This window comes from Phaseolus vulgaris, chromosome 3 (genome assembly GCF_051622355.1).
Source record: "Phaseolus vulgaris cultivar YP4 chromosome 3, ASM5162235v1, whole genome shotgun sequence".
Lineage (NCBI taxonomy): Eukaryota > Viridiplantae > Streptophyta > Magnoliopsida > Fabales > Fabaceae > Phaseolus > Phaseolus vulgaris.
Window position 1 is genome coordinate 42927531 of NC_143500.1, and position 21991 is coordinate 42949521.

A 21991-nucleotide genomic window follows, 5' to 3' on the forward strand; every position below is an offset into this window, starting at 1 on the left:
CACTCTGTCTCTTTAGCTAGATTTAGAATGAATATACTGTTTGTATATATTCAGATCCTTTGTTAATTTAAGTAAAAAAAATAAAATAAAATAAATATTTCTTCTCGTATTTTTTACCTTTTTTTTCTCTTTTGTTCATCTCAATTTTTTTTATAATATGATATCAAAGTCATTTATAGTCTATTATAACGAGAGTTTGTTGAACCTATCATGTAATCCACTATCGGATCACCTATTGTTAGAGATATTAAATGAAATATTTTTAAAAGAGTAGTTTTGTAATGGTTAATTAAGAATATAAAGTAGGTAGTAATTAAAACATAATTAATGTTAGATATACCAATTTAGAAAATTAGTTTATAGCTTTTAATTAGTAATGAAAACTATTTTCCACACCAATAATTCTCTAGTCTATAAAATAATACACAACTTAATCACTATAATAACTTGTTATTTTTTATCTTTAAAATTATTTTTTATTTAATAATTTTTTTTATAATGTTATTTGTTTTCAAGTTCCATAAAATAAGCAACAAAAAGCTAAACTTATAAGTATCAATAAATGAATTTATCCATGCATGCTACAGAAAGAAGGTTAGGAGGTCAATCCTGAACACTTCAAATGGAGAAAACCATTTTTTTGGTGTCCCATAAAAGATTAGACCTTGAGAGAGACACTTATTAAGGATTAAGAAAACTAATTTAACAAAGTAATGATATAAACATTTTACTATTTATAATGAAAAATCTAAACTGACAAAACATATTAAGCTACCAAGTGATAAAAAAAAACGCATAATAAGCTATCAATAACCAAAAGCTATAAAAACATTAGCATGAAACAGAATATCATGTTTTGACATGAGTTTTTTTAATATGAATACTCATATGATAATGGCAAAGAAAATAAAATACGGATAGACATACCTTAATTTTTAAAATATTAACCTATATGTTTGTATTTTTTAATTTATTCAATATTCTGAATATTATTCTTTATTTAGTCTTTCATTTGAAGAAAAATATATGTTATGATTTTGGATGATATTTGTAAATTTACTTTTCGATAAAATATATTAGTATTTGCATTCATTTTTTTTTTGTCTTTTCATGTGTATTTATATTTATTAAAATAAATTATAAATTTATAATGATAATATAAGTATAAAAATAGTAACATCTTTTATTTAATTTTTAATATTAAATTAATTATATACAAATGATAAAAATAAAAAATATAAATAATTCTTTCATTACTAAATAACTTATATTGTTTCATTTTCATAGGAGTAAAGAAAACAAGTAGTAGCTATTATAGATAGCTAAAAAGTCTGGATAGGATAAAATAAAGCCTATATGAGATCCATGGTATGGTATGCTCAATTATCTCTTAACCCTAAATTTTGAGCTTCTTTAACCATTCCTCTTTATCCATATCTAACTAGCTAATAATAATAATAATAATAAATTAAAACAAAATAAAACACAAACTTAACATAAATTAAAAATAAACCTTCTATTACTCAAGAATAAATTTTACAATTGAAAAAAAAAATCAAAGAGAAAAATTAAAAAAAAATACTAAAATAAAAACTGCAAGAAAAAATTTAAAAAAATTTAAAAAACACGTGAGATATTAAAATGTTAATACCGACGCGACGCAATGGGATTGTCGTAATTGTATACCGACGCAATGGGATTTGTCCATATATCACGATGCATTTATAATACTTGTTTTTTCTTCCTTTTTTTTATGCGTTAGACTGATTAATATTTTTTTAGCTAAACAGACAAAATAACTACCCCTCTATTTTTTTCACATCCCACCATTTGACCTTTGCAATGACTTCAAATTACCACGAAAAGCCTTAAAGATGCCGTGAGTTACAAAAAACTAGTGAGGGCATTTACGGAATAAAGTAGTTCGATTGTCGAGGATGTTTGTTCTGGTGGCAACCTGTAAAAGTAACATAACAATAAAGTTGCGTGTCTTTAGTTATCTGTATTTCCAAACGTTTATATATGTAAAAGCAAGAAACTCAAGAACATAATCTGGTTCTTTGTTTTTCATGTTCTTCTCTGGAAACACGGGAGAAGAACAAGAAACAAGAGAACCACGAAGCATTTCGAGATTGTCATAGATATCACGTTGCATGGCGAGAATAAAGCTGGATTGATTCGTCTTTTTTATTCTTTCTTGGGTTTTTAGAAAGGGTTAATTATTTCCTCTGATGGGAAATTGCTGTGGAACTCGGGTCAAGATTGATGCCAATTTGAATCCCCACCCATATCCTGGTAGCATTTTTTCTGTCAACTTGTCGTTTTTCCACAATTTCGTACGTAACTTACATCATGCTTCCGTAGTTGCAGGTGGAAATAGAGATTTTTTCTATTTTTCATAATTAATTTCTATTAATTGTCACTGTTTCGGGAGCGTAGGGGTACGTTTTCTTTTGGTTTCTGGTATAATGTCTTGATGGATTTTTGAAAAAAACAGAAAATGGTTGTGCATTTGCTAATTCTGCTTTGTTGTTGTTCATCGTGATCATGCATGAAAGATTTCTTTTAAATGACGCTTCCCGTGAAATAGAATATACATATAATTAGATTGTGTCCCATGCATTGTCATGTCGAGGAAGATTAACTTTTACAATAACTACTTAAACGAAGATTTCTAATAGGTTTAAACAAATTATGTAAACTTATTTACTATAAGCAAATTAAGCACATTTAATATATATGTGTGTGTGTTTTTTTAGGAAGGAAAGTGTCTAGGCTGGGCTAACTAGTGATGCTGATATTGGGAAAGAAAGAACACTTATCCCTTCTCCCCTTTTGTTCATTTGATGCTTAAAACTTTCTTTGGAGACTCTTGAGAACATGTGAAGAAAACTTTTTCATAAATAATCCATGTGATTTGAAGAAACTAATAAAAAATAACTTTCATAAATTAACCTACACATAGATTAATTTTAGTTTATAAACAATGTGATTTTATTTATTTTTTCTCCTAAAGATATTTATGAAAAAGTTTTTTCCTAATAAACCGTAATTCTTTCTTTGATCCTAATTTTCTATGCAGATGTTTTTTTTCCCAAGAAAATACTGTTTTTTCTGCTACAAAAAAATTGTTATCTTTCACTAAGATGAAAATTAATTTTCAGATGTTACCGAAGTTGACAATAGAAGCACCCATTTGTTAGTTCATTCAAATCCAAACGGGTATGGATACATTGATGAAGGTAAACCTGAGATTCTCCCTACTCCAAGATCTGAAGGGGACATACTTTCATCCCCACATTTAAAGCCCTTCACATTATATGATCTTAAGAAGGCGACAAGAAATTTTCAGGCTCAGAATCTAATTGGAGAAGGAGGATTTGGAAATGTTTATAAGGGGAGGATTAATGGTAGTAAATCCCTCGGGGGTACGATTTCTGGATCTGGAACAGATGTAGCAGTGAAGAAGCTTAGGCCTGAAGGCTTTCAAGGGCACAAGGAGTGGCTGGTAGGTTACTTCCATAGGCCTTTAGTCCTTCTGCTTTTCTTTTATATGAATCAGTCCATAATACTTCTCTTTGTTTGCAGTCCGAAGTCAATTATCTTGGCCAACTTCACCATCAGAATCTTGTCGAACTTATTGGATACTGCCTGGAAGGAGATAACCGACTTCTAGTGTATAAGTACATGCCCAACGGAAGCTTGGAAGATCATATATTTCGCAGTATGTTTTTTTTTTTTTCTATCAGCATATTTCGCAGTATGTGGATGCCTTTAGTAGCTTAAGTTTCAGAAAATAGACCATTTCAAACTTGATTGTGCTATGATTTAACATTTTTGTAAATCAAGAAATCCAATATATATGTTTGGTATCTCCAAAGGTTTCTTTGAACTGTGCCACTGTTGCACTTTGATCAACCACGAAGTGTTAATTAATTGCAGAGGGCGCACAACCACTTCCCTGGGCAACAAGAATCAAGATTGCTACGGGTGCTGCTCGTGGTCTCTCCTTCCTACATGACTCTAAGCAACAAATTATCTACCGTGATTTCAAGGCTTCTAATATTTTGTTAGATTCGGTACGTTGGTTAAACACTTGCATTGCCATGTTAATATATTGCACATTTTGGGAAAATGCTTGCAAATAATGTATCAGTTGGTGGTACCTTTCCTTTAGCTATCTTTATTTCCTATCTGTTCTATTGTTTTCCCTGCTTTCTTTTTTCTGGGAATTTTAAATAAAATGTGTCCCTAAATTTAACACACTCGTCCAATTTGAAATGCTGATTGAAAGTATCATAGTAGTAATTTATTTTAACTTTAAAACGTTGTACAAATTCAGGAATTTAATGCAAAACTCTCAGACTTTGGATTGGCCAAAGCAGGGCCCACTGGTGATCATTCTTATGTTTCCACTCAAGTTCTGGGCACTCACGGCTATGCTGCTCCTGAATATATTGCTACAGGTTTGTGTTTTGCTTAAATCTGTTTTTGGCTCATAAACACTCTGATGTTCATCTTCCTCATTTTTAATGCTTTTACATTTTTTTATGTTGGATTTTTTATATAACTCAAGCTTGTAATTCATCTAAGTGATGGATGAATCTCTAAGGTGAATGGTAATGAAAGACCAACCAACTTAAAATGAAATTGTGAACACTTCAAGAAAAAAAAAAGTTTTAAAGAATTTAATATATCATTAGAAATTAATTTAATTAAAAAAAGTTAAATATACCATTAGAAATTAATTTAATTAACAAAAGTTTTTTAAATTTTCAAAAGTTATTCTAAAAAATCAACAAAATGATAAAGTTTTTTTTTAACTTTCGTTAAATTTCAAAAATTTATTTTAAAATCTCAACAAAATAACAAAAGTTTTTTTAACTTTTGTTAAATTTCAAAGGTTTATTTTAAAATCTCAGCAAAATAACGAATGTTTTTTTAACCTTCGTTAACTTTCAAAGATTTATTCTAAAACCTCAATAAAATAACAGAAGTTTTTTTAACCTTGGTTAAATTCTAAAAATTTATTGTACCTCAATAAAACATTCCAAATTTTTCAAACTTCAATAAATAAATATAATTAAATCTATTTATAAATAAATAATTAAAAACTACATAGTTTTAATATATTTTATAACTAAATTCTCTAAAATTTTGAAAGTGTAACTTTACATTATAAATAAGTTTTCTAAAATTTCAAAAATTTACTTTAAAAACTCAGCAAAATGACATTGGATAATAAGTATTTCAACAACTAATCTTGGATAATAAGTATTTCAACAGGATTTGCATTTTTTTTTATTGATGGTAGTTGGTTTATATAATTCCAAGTTTTTTTTGTTACGAGCTCATACTTTAAAAAACTTGACTATTGTTTTAGCTTTTTGATGTACGTATATTTTATGTACAATTTTAGTTTTAGTTATAATTATTAATATTTAATTCTCATAATTTTGAAGTATTTTAAATTAAGGTCTTTATTTTAAAATGCATCTAATAATTAATTTATTGTGAAAGTGACAAGTAATAAAGTTAATTTCTCTTTTAATATGTTTTTGCAATCTTTAGCCAAGAACACACATGGCTTTGAATCCAACATCTCATAGATAATGCAATTATTTATGATATATAAAGTAGTGATAAACACCAATTGTTGTCGAGTTAGGTAATAGTGGCTTGTGACCCAAGTTGGGGTGGTAAGGTGATGGAAGAAGCAATATTGGAGTAAGAATAAGATAATGTCTTATTTAGTGTTTCTTCTCCTTAGATATAAGTGTGGTTGAATTGTGATTCTAGGACTGTTGTTGTTAGCCATTGAGCCTGTGCCGAAGAATAGTGTGTCTATGGTGGAAGAGAGAATCAGGAGGATTGTTGGAGATGGTGGAAATGAGGTTGAAGGTTATTTCAAACGGCAAGTCATTTTACGAAAATATTAAAACTCATGGTATTTTACGGAGGTTCTTAAACCCATGGTATTTTACACAGGTTTTGAAACCCATGGTATTTTACAAAGGTTCTTAAACCCATGGTATTTAAGGGGTTTTGAAAGACTTTTTCTAAGGTTTAAAAAAAATCTTGGGGAACACATTCCCCATAGATGGTTTAGTGGGGGAAACTGCAACCCTGGGTAAATGACTTAATAGAAGTTTAAACCTTGTATAATGTAAAAATAAACTCCTGCTAAAACCATTTTTTCTTAAAGTATCTATAATGTATGAGAAATTTCCAACAATTGAATTAATGTGATTGGTGATGATAAAAAGTATTTAAATAGTGATATTCTCCATGGATAATTTATGAACCATAATCAACGTTCTACTTTCTCATTTAGGAAGACTAAGATGTTTAGATTTGGAGTCTAGTTATCAACTTAGGTGTAATTTGGAGAGGAAGGTGATCAAACCTATAAAAGTTTTGAATGTGTTGATCTCATTTACTAAGTTATTACTACAACCGAAGAGATGGAATTTTCAAAGCCTAAAAGCTTTAGAGAGGCAATAGGAGGTGTAGGTAGTGTTTCATTGAAGAAGAGATTGAATATTTGAAGAGAAACTACACAAAGACACTTGTGGATCTGTCAAAAAATCAGGTGGTTGAATGCAAGTGAGTATTGAAGAAAAGGAAGGAATATCAAATTTGGAGAAAGAAACAAGGTCAGATTGGTGACAAAAGATGTTACATAATTGGAGGGGATATACTAAAATGAAATCTTCTCTCCTATTGTAAAACATTATTTGATAAGGATTTTGATGTTAATTAATAACCAATACAATTTAGTGTTGGAACAATTGGACATTGAAACAACTTTTTTGCATGGAAACTTGGAGGAGACCTTCTATATGCAACAACCTGAGGGGTTTGTTGAAGATCAATGAAAGGTGTGTCTCTTGTGAAAATCATTGTATAACTTCGAACAAGTACAAGAGATTTAATGATTTCCTAAAATAGACATAGTTCCATAGAATAAATTATGATAGTTGCATTTACATATTGAAAAAAGAAATGAGTGTCCTGTTCTTGAAGATGAGATAAAAGAGCTCAAATAAAAATTAAGCTTAGAGTTTGACAAGAAAAATCTTAGTTGCACTAAGTGAATACTTGGGATGGATATATAAAGGGATCAAATGGTTGGGGTGTTGGTCTATGTTAGCAGGGATATTTGAAGAATGTTGTTAGGAGGTTTAGGTTGTATGAATCTAAACTTGTAGGTACATTTTTGGGTCATCACAAGCTCCTGATTACTCAAGCTCCTAGCTTTGAGAAAGAAATGAGGAAAATGAAGACTATTCCATGTTCTAATGAAGTAAGGACCATCATATATAGGATAATGTGGGACACATCGAATCTGGCACATGTTGTTTGTGTGGTTAGCAAGTTCATGGCTGATCTAGGACGTGTTAATTAAGAGACTTTGAGGTGGGTGTTGTGATATTTGAATGGAACAATATCATATGGATTGATGTATAGACGATCTACCTATAATGGAAAATCTATAGACGGTTTGTAATGCAGACTATGTAGAGAATGTTCGACACCAAAAAGTTGATTTTTTAATATGTTTTCACATTGTTTGGAACTACAACTTGTTGGAAAGCTATTCAAATTGGGTATATTGCACTCAGGGTGAAGGAAACTCTGTGGTTGAAGGGGATGATAGGAGGACTAGGTATTGTGCAGGATTATGTGACTATTCGTTGTGATAGTTGAAGTGTCATACATCTAGTTGATCATCGCATATATCATGAGAGAACAAAAAACATTGATGTTAGACTGTACTAGATGTTGTTGAGTCTGTGGAAGTAAGATTGTAAAGGTAGTTTCGGAGAAAAATTCTACAAATATGTTTACAAAATTTTTACCAAAATCAAGATTTAAACATTGCTTAAAACGAATTAATTTTTTCGTTTGAAGTTAAAAATGAATTCTTCCATGATTTGAGATCTAGGTAAGGAATTGTGATACATGAACTCTATATCATGACAGTCTAATAAAAAATATAAAAGATTGTCAATTAGAGAATGTTTAATAGTATAAAGTTTAATTAAATTGTCTAGTGTTTACTACTTCTATAGGATGATATTTTATCTTAAGTATCTATGCTATATAATTGTATTATAATACAGTTGTCTATATATAATAAAGAACTATACTATATACATTGTATTATAATAGAGTTGTTTTCTTTCGTTCTTTGTATCTTTCTTGTCATTGTTAATTGAAAACCTAACATTTACAATTATTCACCATGCACCATCATTTTTAGGTTTCTTAATGTATACTCCAAGCATCCTGATAACTTTCAAAAGAGTTCTATGTATCTCTGTATTACTCTAGTTTGCATTACTCTATGTATCTGCTAACTACCCCTTTATGAAGTAATTGTTCCCTTTCTTCATATACCACTATTAAGTGAGTTCTAATCCTTTCCTGAGATATTGATATACTATTTTACGCATTGGTTGGAATGGTTTAGTGTTTCTCATTGAGATATCTTAGCAACGATGTGTTTTTTCTTTGATCAGGTCGGTTGACAGCAAGGTGTGATGTCTATAGCTTTGGGGTTGTGCTATTGGAACTACTATCAGGGCGCCATGCTATTGATAACACAAAATCTGGAGTGGAACATAATCTGGTAGAATGGGCAAGACCCTATTTGGGTGATAGGAGGAAGTTGTTCCGGATTATGGATACCAAGTTAGAAGGGCAATACCCGCAGAGGGCAGCTTATACAGTTGCAATAATTGCTTTACAATGTATTTGTGATGCCAAGACTAGACCACAAATGTCAGAGATTTTATCTGCCTTGGAACACCTTCCAGCCATTAGACACTCACCAAGCCCATGTAGAGAAGACAAACCCATACAGAGTCCTGTCAGAGAGGCTCTAAGTCCTGCAGTGAATTTCCCTATGAGAAATAATCATCCTCAACAAAATACAGACTTCTGAAATTCCCAAGTGAGAAATAACTTGGTGTATTTCTCTTCAAGCTAGATTCTCGTTTCATGGGTCGTGTTAGGTGATAGCCCCCATGAGAGGGGTTAGTGAACTGCTACTTTACCTATAGGTACAAAACCCTTATTCCCAATCAGGGGAATCACTTGGCTCCTTCCATCATATATGACAACATTCTCGCAACGAGATTTCAGTTTAGTTGCATGTAAATGTTTCTTGGTTTATTTTCTAAAATATTTCTCATATTTCCGCATAAAATGACACAGGAAAAATATTCTTCCGTATCACATTCAGCTTTCAAAGACCATCACCGTAACATAAAAATGAAGCAAAAAGATTGAAACTTGAACCGTAGGCAACATTTCTTGAAATGTAATCAAATTAACATAAATGTATAACAGGAAGCAAACTCGAAAGAAAATAAGTGAAACCATATAAATTTATTATTTGCATAAGGTAAAGTAAATGCATTGCATTGCAGCTTAATTGGTACAACTATTTGTAAATTCTGAAATCCATTTAGTGAGCTGTGAATCTGTAAACCATGATGTGCTCGTAAGTCTCCCCAGGCTTCACAATCTGTGTTGGAAAGTAAGGGTGATTCACTGAATCTGGGAAACCCTGTGTCTCCAAGGCAATGGCAGCAAACTTGTGGTATATAGCCCCATCCTTGCCTTTGGTAGCATTCAACTGGCCACTAGTATAGAACTGCACACCAAGTTGGTTTGACCACAGCTCCATTTTCCTCCCAGAGACAGGGTCTCTAACTACCGCAACCTTGCTTAAGTGATTTTGGAAACTTTTGTCCAGGACATAGTTCATATCATATAGATCTGGAAGCTCGTGAATGTAGGTTGCAACTTTTTTTGGTTCAAGGAAATCATATGGTGTGCCCTTTACGGATATGATTTCGCCAGTGGGAATGAGAAGCTTGTCCACTGCTGTGATGTGTGAACCAAAGATCTGAACAATGTGAGAAAGAATGTCACCACTGTTGTGGCCCCCAAGGTTCCAGTAAGTATGCTGCGCAAGATTCACTGGTGTGGCTTTGTCCACTGGCTTGGCAATCATTTTCACAGCCAGTTCGTGTGCTCCAATCAGCATGTAAGTTACTTTGACCTTTAGTTTTCCAGGAAAGCCTACCAAATTTAAGCCAAAATATGTTACAATGTGTTATAATTTTTTTAAGAATTTGTAAGTTTCAAAAATATTCTACTATACACCCGAATTACATACTATACCTTGTTCATTTTCATAACTGTTGTAGGTAAATGTTATATGACTGTGTTTCTTGTGAGATTCCACCGACCATACAACGTCACTGAAACCTCTTGAGCCACCTGATATTCATAAGAGCAAGTGGTTCAATAGTTATTAGCAATTTAGTAAAAAATATCAGAAAGTTGAATTTTCAAGTATTGATATTTATATATACCATGAAGTGTGTTCCCGTGATCATTTGCGGGTAACTGGTAGGTTTTGCCATCCAAAGTGAATTTAGCTCCTGCAATCCTATTTGCCACTCGTCCAATAAGGGCACCGAAGTAACTTTTGTCATTCTACAACAAATTTCAACACCGTAAGTTTGAGAAATCTCACTGTAATAAATAATATTTTCTGATGATAGTCCTATAGTAAACAAATAACCACATTATTTTAGATTTTGAGTATACTTTGTAGAGTATAATGCTGGTGTACAATAGTTGGTAGGGTTATTTCATTTGGAGATAAACTTCTCAACAACAACAAAAAATACCAATCAAGTTTAACACAAAATGTAGATACGACTGCCACAACTTTTTTTTAATCAGATCTTAAAACAGTTTAAAACTATTGTATTGATCAGACACTATATAGAGAACAAAACAATGAATAAACTAAAAGATTGAACCACAGAGGGCAAGGATAAGGGACAAAATCACAAAGAAAGCTTGCATCTTTATTCATGTTTAACGAGGGTACCTCTTAACTGAGAACCAGACTCTCTTTTTTTTATATATTTTTTTTCTTTTTCAATTAGCTAATTGGAGCAGAATTAATGAATAGTACCTCGTAAGAATCAATGGAATCATATCCAAGAACAATATCAGCTGGTTTCCCTGTGAATAAAATCAGAAAAAATGTGACATGTGATTGTGTAACAGAGAATGAAAGCAATAATCAATAATTAAGAATGTTGGGGAGAAGAGAAAACAAACCGTGTTTATCAGGGGTTGTAAGAGAGATTATTGTAGCACCATAATTTGTCAAATTCAGCTTGAAATCTCCTCTCTCCAGTTCATAAAACTCAATTTTCCTATGATGGTCACGTGCCTGAGCAAGGAGCAGAAGCCCCAACAGAAAACATAACAACAACACTATCTTAGTCATGTTTCAGTGAATCTCTACTATTGTTCTGTAAATTATGACCCCTTCACTCAGTATTTATATAGAGGGAGTCAAACAAATTAAAAATTTCAATTAAAAAACAAGATAAGTATAAAGTTTACTTTAAGAATATTAATTATTAATTATTTAGCTTTAAATTTCGATTCAGATATAAATTCTGTTAACAATGAGTTTTTAATGGTTCAGTTTCTCAGAATTTTATACTGACTCATATCATAATCTTACCAGATCTCCTTTCACTTAATTTTTAAAAAGTGTCAATTAATAGGAATAAATTAATTTAATTATTAATTTTATATTTTAAAATTGCCTTTAATATAAATTCGAGGGAAACAGATTTTTTTTTTCCAAATATGATTACTATTAACATATTTGTTAATGATAAAAAATAAATATTTAAAATTTTTCCTTTTATCTTTACAAGGTTAGAATTTAAAAAGTTAAATACATTAATACTATATTTTAAATAATGGGCCTTGTATGGATTAGTTTAAATTATTCCTTTTATAATTATATATATATATATATATATGTTTTTTAAAATTGAATTTTTATTGAATACTTATATATACATATATATCATATATATTTCATAATAAATATGAAATTGATTTTTCTAAAATAAAATAAAATATTTTATAAATTGGTAAATTTTTAAATAATATTTACTATATAAATATTTTTTATAAATAATATTTATAAAATATATAAAGAGATTCTTCCTTTAATATACATATTTATATTTTTATGATGTCTTTAATTATATTTTAAAAAAAATAAAAATAAACTATTTAAATACTAAAAGTAACTTCATGCTCTAACAAAACAACAAATTTGTTCCAAAATAGTATTTGATAATATAATTTTTAAAAACTAATGAGATATTTTTCTTAATTATCTTTTTATAATCAAATATGTTATCGTAATTTTGTATGGATATTGATTTATTGGTAACGTACCCTAAAAATATTATGAGTTTAAAAAAATTATCAATATTTATCAAATGTGTTATTGTAATGGTAAGGACAGAGAAAAATAGTCTTAGAGTAGAAATTTAGTTATTCAGATTTCATTGTAAAAAGAACTGTCATCTCTCTAAAGACTCCTTTTTCCTTTCCTCTGCCTTCTCTCTAAAATCCCGACCTCCTCGCTCATCTGTTTGACGATCGGAGTCCACCATTGGACTCTTGGCAACGAGATCTACAAGATTGACCGATCAGAATCTTTCATAGAGTATGTTCATTTTTGTTCCCTTTTTCCTTTCCTCTCCCTTCTCTCTTAGATTCTGACCTCCTCTTTCATCAGTTTGATGATCAGAGTCTGCCATTGGACTCCTGACAGTGAACTCTACAAGTTTGACCGATCAAAATCTTAGATAGAGTAAGTTCATTCTTGGCTCTTTTTCCTTTGAGTTAGTTTTGATCTGATTGGGTTGCCTTTTAATTTAGGTTTGCATGTGAGGTTTTTTTCTTCAGAATTAGTCTCTATTAGCTCAGGATCTTAGTGATGTAGTTAGATTTGTGATCAGGACTCTGTGGTGCAGGTTAGGGTATCCTTAAGCTTTTGGTGGGTTTGGAGCTCTTAGTGAGCATATGCTAAAGTCCAGGTAAGGGAAGCTAGTTTAAAATCTTCAATAGAATCCTAGATTAGAAGATTTGAATGTGAGTGTGACATGGTCACCAATTCCAAATTTTGTTGCAAGATTTCTTGTTTTGAGTAGATTGTAGTTTGATTGAAATTGAAAGTGTTGTGATTGAGAATTGGTTGTTTGATTTAAATGGTTTTGGAATTAGAAATTATATATATATATATATATATGTATAAATGGACATAATAGCTCAATGATTCAATGAGAGTGATTGTATCATGTTGAACAGGAACTGTCAATGCAACGTGTAGATTTATAATTTATGAATTGAATGAGATATTGATTTATAATCTAATAGGCATATTAAGTTATGCAGAATTTTTCTGCATATTTCGCTCAAGCTAGCGAATTCTAGCTCAAGCTAAAATTCTGGATGTGAAATGCATGAGAAAGGATGAATTTATGTGGATGTTTAAAGTCGTATTTGTGTTATAAGTTTTAAAAATACCTAGCTTACCCTTTGTTTTGTTTTGTGGTTGTTTTTCTTTGATCTGTGATGATCGTGTATTTTACACGGGAGCAGATGATGTTACAGGTGATAAAGTTTCTCGGTGAGAAGATGGATGAGGAAAAATGTTTTTTTTTTTTTTGAAATTTTTGTTTTAAATTTTATGTAAATGTGTCAAGTCTTATGAAGAGAGAGATAATTTGAAACATTATAATAATGAAATTTTAGATATATTTGTATTATGTTTATATATTTATTTTAATATTTCATACAGATTATGGTTATAGATATGGAAAAATATAGGGATGTTACATTTGGTATCAGAGCAGGATGACCTGAGGGTAGTGAGTTCATTGTGTTTCTTCTGCTTATAAATAATTATTGGAGTCTTAATTAAAGCTATAGTGAAAGGTTTTCAAATATTTTTTTAAAAAGGTTTTTGAAATCTTGTTTGTGCTCTAGTAAATGTGTGTTCTAAATGAAAATTTTAGTATTAAGAATGAAAGGATCTTGATAAAGTAGTGAGGGTGCACACTCATAACTGAATCAAGATGATTCTCTATCTTAATTCTAAAAGTTTGATGTTTAGCATATATTAAATTTTTGTGTGATTCATTTTATTTTATTAAGTGTTTTTGTATTTGATTGAAAGTTGTCTTTTAGATTAACAGTTTTACATCAATAATTATTTTGGTATAATACTTTATATTATAAGTATTATGAATTTGTTGATAAACTCAAATTCTAGATGATTTTGAGATTGCTTGCCTTTGTAAGATCTAAATGTTGTCTTCTAAATAAATTGATTCTTTATGAATTACATTTTATAGGAATAGGAATAGAAATAGAAAACAATAGTTCCAAAAATCCCTAGAAAGTAAAAATGGATAGTTACCCTATAAGTGTAGAGCAAGTGCAAGTTAGATTTAGTTGTGTCAAGGTTTAGTTTTAGATACATATAAGTATAAGTTATGAAGAGTAAATAAGCAGTATGTTGAAGGTTTAAAGATTTAAGCACGCGTTTCCATGGGAAGTACCCGAGTTAAGTTCCAAGATGAAGTATGAATTTTATTTGATTTGAAGCTTGGAAGATGTTAGTGTTGATAACACAACATAAGATAGCTCTAGCTGAACAACAAAGCTTAAAAGAAAATTTGATTATGGAGAAAGAAGTTTACAAGTTGATTATATCATTTTGAGAAGTATCAATGATATTGAGAAAGAAGAAAGGTGAGATATCTTAATTGTGTTTAGATTATAGTTAGACAAAGAAAATTGTTGAAAAGGAGCAGACAGAGAAATTACTTGGAAAAAAAAATTCATGCAGAATGGATGTTGTTTAGTTGATATGGATTTGAAAGCAATGTGTGATTTGGAATCGACACACTAGCTTATGCCAAGTATGTAGGAGATGAATTGGATATTATTCCAGGAATGGATAATCATATTTTCAAAGGTTGTGCTCAATGAAAGATAGTATTTCCAAATTCCAATGAGTTAGAATCTATGTCTACTCAACAAGTGTGGTCTGAACTGAAGAAAAGATCAAGTTGTTTTATAATTTTTGCTCAGATGGGAGTTAAGAATGAAGATGAGATGAGTAGTATACATGTGGTGAAGGAATTCGTGGAAGTATTTCCAAAAAGAAATACCTGGATTAACTCTAAAGAGAGAAGTAGAATGTTACATTGATTTGGTACCTGGAGTTGGGCCAATGTCAATCGGACCTTATAGAATGACTCCAACTGAGTTGACTAAATTGAAGAAACAAGTAGAAGAGTTGTTAGAGAAGTGGTTAATCTGGCTCAATATATTTTCATGGGGTTTCCACTATTGTTAGTTAAAAAGAAAGATGGAGGGTCTCAGTTGTGTGTGAACTACAAGCAATTGAATAAGTTGATCATCAAGGACAAGTATCCTCTACCCAGAATTGATGATGTGATGGATCAGTTACATGGAGCCACAGTTCTCAAAGTTTGGTATGAGATTTGGATAGCACAAGATTTTGGTAAAGGCTGAAGATGTGCAGAAGACAACCTTTAGGTTTCGATATGAACTTTATGAGTATGTATTATCAGCTCAGGGGTCTCAGTGGATCCAGCGATGTGAGCAGAGTTTCATAAAGCTGAAGAAAAGGTTGACAAGTGTTCTAGTGTTGGTGATTCCTGATACAGGAAAAAAAAACCTTTTGAGGTTTAGTATGATGCTTCACATCAGAGATTGAATTGTGTCTTAATACAAGAGAAGATAGGAGTTGCATATGTTTCAATGAAACTCAAAGTTCATGAGAGAAATTATTCTACTTATGACTTAGAGTTGCCAGTGGTGGTGTTTGCTTTGAAGATTTGAAGACATTATTTATATGAAGCTCAATTTCAGATGTTCAGTGAATACTTGTTGGATCAGAAAGAGTTGAACATGAGGTAGAGAAAATGGGTGGAGTTTATGAAAGATTATGATTTCCAGCTTATGTACTATCCAAGGAAGACTAATGTAGTTGCATATACTCTTTGAAGAAAGTCAGCACAAGTGTTAGCACAATTCCATGTTAATCATATTAGTTGTAGTATATATCAAACTAAGGACTTTGTGATGGGAGAAGATGAGATATTGAGATTCAAAGGCAAAGATTGCATATCTACCAATGAAGAACTAAAGAGAATGATTCTAGAATAGGGTTATGAGGGTTATATAAGTTTACGTCCCAATATGAATAAGATGTACCAAAATTTGAAGGAATCCTTTTGGTGATCAGACATGAGAAAAGAAATAGCTTAGTATGTTGTGACAAGTTTGACATCTCAGAAGGCAAAGGTATAACATTAGAGACCTAGTGGTTGTTGCAGTAGTTGGATATTCTCGAGTAAAAATGGGATAGCATTGTTATGGATTTTATTACCTATATGCTGAGAATAGTAAGAGACCTTGATGCAGTCCGGGTGATAGATGATCGACTAACAAAGAGCGCTCATTTTTCTTCCAGTTAATTTGAGAATAATATAGCCAAGTTGGCACAGTTGTACATCAGGGGGATTATGAAATTTCATGGAGCGCCTTTGAATATTGTTTCTGATAGAGATGTCAGATTTACTTCATACTTTTGGAAAATTCTACAAGATTCTTTGGGTCTAGATTGAGAATGAGCTCTGCATATCATCCTCAAACAAATGAGTAGTTTGAGAGAACGATCTAGTCCTTAAAAGATTTGTGAGGACATATGTGTTGGATCATCTGAGAAGTTGGAATGAGTTGTTGCCTTTGATGGAGTTTGTATGGGAGGAAGTGCAAAACTCTTTTATGTTGGTATCAGAATGGTGAGATAGTATTGGTTGGGCTAAAGTTAATTCAACATATCACTGAGAAGGTGGAACAGATACAAAACAAAATGAAAATTTCTCATAATAGGCAAAAATCATATGCAAATCAGAGGAAGAAACCTTTGGAGTTTATGGTTGGAGACCATGTGTTTTTTTTAGTATCACTTACCAAGAGTGTAAGGAAGAGCTATCAAGAAGAAGTTATTCCTGAAGTTTGTTGAACCCTATCAAATCCTAAATCTGCATAATGTCTTTCATGTGTCTCAACTAAGCAAAGTATATCCAAGAATCTAGTCATGCATTGGAAATGCATAATGTGCAAATCAAGGATTACACGTCTTTTAAAGTAAAAATTAGTTTAGATTGAAGACCATCAGTATGGTGAAGGTAGTGTGGGTTGATAGGTTTGCTGATTCATCTTAAGAAATAGAAGAAACCATGAGAGAAACCTATCCATGTCCTTTTATAGCAAGTCAATTTTCGAGGACGAAAATTTTTCTTGTTGGGGAGAATGTAAGGACCGAGAAAAATAGTCTTAGAGTAGAAATGGAACAATTAAAATGACACCTAAATATTTTATTATTAAAGTGAAAAGGCTATATAAATAGAAATTTAGTTATTCAGGTTTCATTTTAAAAAGAACCATCATCTCTCTAAAACCTCCTTTTTCCTTTCCTCTGCCTTCTCTCTAAAATTCTGACCTCCTCGCTCATCTGTTTGACGATCGGAGTCCACCATTGGACTCCTGGCAACAGGAAATACAAGATTGACCGATCAGAATCTTTCATAAAGTATGTTCATTTTTGTTCCCTTTTTCCTTTCCTCTCCCTTCTCTCTTAGATTCTGACCTCCTCTTTCATCAGTTTGATGATCAGAGTCTGCCATTGGACTCCTGACAGTGAACTCTACAAGTTTGACCGATCAAAATCTTAGATAGAGTAAGTTCATTCTTGGCTCTTTTTCCTTTGAGTTAGTTTTGATCTGGTTGGGTTGCCTTTTAATTTAAGTTTGCATGTGAGGTTTTTTTCTTCAGAATTAGTCTTTATTAGCTCAGGGTCTTAGTGATGTAGTTAGATTTGTGATCAGGACTCTGTGGTGCAGGTTAGGGTATCCTTAAGCTTTTGGTGGGTTTGGAGCTCTTAGTGAGCATCTGCTAAAGTCCAGGTAAGGGAAGCTAGTTTAAAATCTTCAATAGAATCCTAGGTTAGAAGATTTGAATGTGAGTGTGACATGGTCACCAATTCCAAATTTTGTTGCAAGATTTCTTGTTTTGAGTAGATTGTAGTTTGATTGAAATTGAAAGTGTTGTGATTGAGAATTGGTTGTTTGATTTAAATGGTTTTGGAATTAGAAATTATATATATATATATATATATATATATATATATAAATGGACATAATAGCTCAATGATTCAATGAGAGTGATTGTATCATGTTGAACAGGAACTGTCAATGCAACGTGTAGATTTATAATTTATGAATTGAATGAGATATTGATTTATAATCTAATAGGTATACTAAGTTATGCAGAATTTTTCTGCATATTTCGCTCAAGCTAGCGAATTATAGCTCAAGCTAAAATTTTGGATGCTCTCTGGAGGATTCTAGCTCAAGCTAGCGAATTTTAGCTCAAGCTAAAATTTTGGGTGTTCTCTGGAGGATTTTAGCCCAAGCTAGCGAATTCTAGCTCAAGCTAAACTTTTGGGTGCTCTCTGGAGGATTTTAGCCCAAGCTAGCGAATTTTAGCTCAAGCTAAAATTCTGGGTGCTCTCTTGGTGGATTTTAGCTTAAACTAGCGAATTCTAGCTCAAGCTAATGTCTAAAATAATAATAATAATAAATAATAAAAATATTAAACTAATTTTTATTTGCTTTTAAAAGATTTATTTATTTATTTCTATATAGTTTTTCTTATAAAGTATGTAAACTTTTATTTCATGTATAGTTAATTGAAAATCTCTTTAATTAGACATTTATATGATTAGTCAATTAATTGTTGTGTATTTTGGAAATTCTAAACATTGGTATGATTTGATTGTTTGATGGTGGATATTATGAGGTTCAAAATATGAATTTTAATCAAGACATAGTATTTTCAGGAAAGAAAATACCGTGTTAAGATTGTTTAGGATGTGCATTGACTAGAGATTCGTCTAGAAGGACATATCCTGACTCTACTGAGATAATGAAATCATATAGATGAAGTAATTCAGGTGGTGAGAGTCGAAGGAGGTTCATATGAATGGGTAAGTTGTTTGAAAGATAACTAACTTGACCTGTTATATGAGTTAACCCTGTCATACTAGAAGAGAGATGATATTGAGATTAATTATGCGCATTACTGTGTAGGTTTCACAGTGATGTAGTATGACAGGTGCAGATCTCTGAGTCTAAGTCAACGCACGAGTCTTCCGGAAGTAGAGTCAACTGTCTATGTGTTATGAGTCAGTGGAAGTCTGTCGTGAGAAAGATGAATACTGAAATTGTTGATAGACACTTAATGGTTATGTGAAATGCATGAGAAAGGATGAATTTATGTGGATGTTTAAAGTCGTATTTGTGTTATAAGTTTTAAAAATACCTAGCTTACCCTTTGTTTTGTTTTGTGGTTGTTTTTATTTGATCTGTGATGATCGTGTATTTTACACGGGAGCAGATGATGTTGCAGGTGATAAAGTTTCTCGGTGAGAAGATGGATGAGGAAAAATGTTTTTTTTTTCTTTTGAAATTTTGTTTTAAATTTTATGTAAATGTTTCAAGTCTTATGAAGAGAGAGAGAATTTGAAACATTATAATAATGAAATTTTAGATATATTTGTATTATGTTTATATATTTATTTTAATATTTCATATAGATTATGGTTATAGATATGGGAAAATATAGGAATGCTATAGTAACTATTTTTTTAAATGGAAAATAATTATCATAAATATTATAATTATTTATTTTTAAAATTAAATATAAGATTTTCATTTAAAAATTCATATTTCAAAATAACAATGGATAAAAAATACTTTAAATTTAAAATAATTTACAATTTCTATCAAAACGCAAAAATAGTTGGAAATTATTAATTTAAATATTAAAATTATAAATCCACATCTTAACTAAATTATGATGAATGATGTATATCTTTATATGTTATTTATTCAGTTATTATTATATAGGTTATTTATTCAGTTATTATTAGATAGGTTATTTATTCAGTTATTATTAGATAGGTTATTTAGCTCTCAATTAGTTATTAGTTTTTTTTTCTGTTTTGTTTAGTTTTGTCTTCTGTCAATATATTTCTGGAAACACTTTCTAAAATTTAAAAATTCTTAACTTTTAGTTATTTTAATTATTTTAGAGTAAATTTTTTCAATAAATTTAAATATTAATTCTTAAAATAAAAATATAAGATTAAAACATGGAATTGAAATTGAAATTTCAAAATTTGATGTTATCATAATTTAGATTGTTTTAGTAAAAAAATATTATTTTTATCATTAATTTTATTAACTTCCTGCCATCTAAAATTTTAATATATTTAAAATTTGTTATTTTTATATCTTTGACAATTCAAAGAGCTAAATAAGTGGTTAAATAAACCATATTTTAGATCTATTCACATAATTAGCACCTAGCCAACGTTATTGCATGTCCTATTTTTATATCTTATGAGTTAAATTTAATTATAATAATTTTTATTATTTTACATATTAATATGTATATTAATTTTAATTTAATATATTTAATATATGTTTATTTTTATATTATTTATTTAAATTTAAGATATTATTTAAATTTAAAATCAAAGAAACTTAAATACATTGGTTTTATGGTTATTTAAAAAATAAGACAGAAGAAAATAAATAAAACTGTTTACAATATCAAATGATATATTAGAAAGTAAAAAATGTTAAGAAAGGAAAAGAACATTGGTTTTATGGTTATTTAAAAAATATAACACATAAAAAAAATATATATGTATTTTTACAATATTAAATGGTATATTGAAAAGTAAAAAGTGTAAAAAAAATATTGGGGATGTTTTTCTAATTTTCTCTTCCCATTTCTCAACTATTTAAATTTTTTGATGATACCTTATAACATGAAAGGAGTCAATGATCATTTTTTTTTATAAAAATTTTTATGTTAGGCATTACTATGCAACTTGACATCTCAGTGAGGTTGACACCTCAAGTAACAACAATTATTTGTCATCACATGAAAAAAGTATTATTAAAAAAAAGAAAAAGAAAGAAAATACAAAAATATGGGGGGACTAGACCAAAACCCACATGTTAACAAAAACGATACATAGATAGACTATACTTATTCATAAAGAATTCTAAGAACAGACTAGATGGAAGTCTATTATACCAATGAAATGATTCTCTATGAATGAACCCTAAATTAGCCAACTTATCAGCACATGCATTCCCCTCACGAAAAATATGAGTAACCCTAAACCTGATTGTCCCACAGTAATTAAGACAAGTATTCCATCGATTACGAAGCATCCACGGAACATTAGTCCTAGCAGCTAGCAGTAAACGCAGCACAAACCAAGACAGAATCACATTCAAGTCAAACATTAGTAAGTCCCATCTTTTGAGCTTCCTCCATAGCATGTATAACTCCATAAAACTCAGCAACCAAAGCAGTCTGAACTTCAAGAAACCCTGAAAAAGCACCAATAAATTCTCTCATACTCCCACGAAAAATACCTCCACAAGTAGCAAGACCAGGATACCCCTAGCAGCCCCATCCGTGTTAATTTTAACCCAACCTGGTGAAGGAAATTCCCATCTAACAGGAATGATCATTTTTAATATATCATATCTTTAAATAAAGTAAGTTCATATTTACTCTAAAGATTTCATCTTCCCTTCTTTTCGGTATGGTTTGATCATCAATTTTAATGGGATCCGTTGAGAAAAGTGATCTCAACTTATTTTACCGTATATTGAAATTTGACTATGTTTGAATAGTTGGTTTTAAGTAGATCTTGGAGTAACCTTACTGCTTAGTATTAGGAATTGTTTTGAAGACAAACAATTTGGGTAAAAAAAAACTAGTTGTATATTGATCGATTTTTAGGATAGTTGAGCAAGACCATAAGTTAATTCATAAACTAGAATATGCATCTTAGAGTATAAAGTTGAGTTTGATGGATGTATGAGTTTGAACTGAAAAATAATTGTATGATATCATGTTGGTGTTGGATTGTTGCATTTGATGCTTA

General features: G+C 30.4%; 2 protein-coding genes across 2 annotated transcripts; one reads left to right on the forward strand and one right to left on the reverse strand.

The window, feature by feature from the left end:
- The first annotated feature begins 1968 nt into the window (after positions 1-1968).
- Positions 1969-9508, forward strand: LOC137807779 (putative serine/threonine-protein kinase PBL3). The gene is made up of 6 exons (XM_068608565.2): positions 1969-2295; positions 3165-3508; positions 3589-3724; positions 3943-4079; positions 4343-4466; positions 8526-9508. Exons 1-6 carry the CDS (start codon positions 2232-2234, stop codon positions 8948-8950), a joined length of 1230 nt encoding a protein of 409 aa, XP_068464666.1. The 5' UTR covers positions 1969-2231; the 3' UTR covers positions 8951-9508.
- Positions 9378-11353, reverse strand: LOC137807780 (Galactose mutarotase-like superfamily protein). The gene is made up of 5 exons (XM_068608566.1): positions 11155-11353; positions 11006-11055; positions 10392-10515; positions 10198-10296; positions 9378-10095 (listed from the first exon to the last, which is right to left on the reverse strand). The coding sequence occupies exons 1-5, from the start codon at positions 11324-11326 to the stop codon at positions 9476-9478; spliced, it is 1065 nt and encodes a 354-aa protein (XP_068464667.1). The 5' UTR covers positions 11327-11353; the 3' UTR covers positions 9378-9475.
- Positions 11354-21991: the final 10638 nt, after the last annotated feature.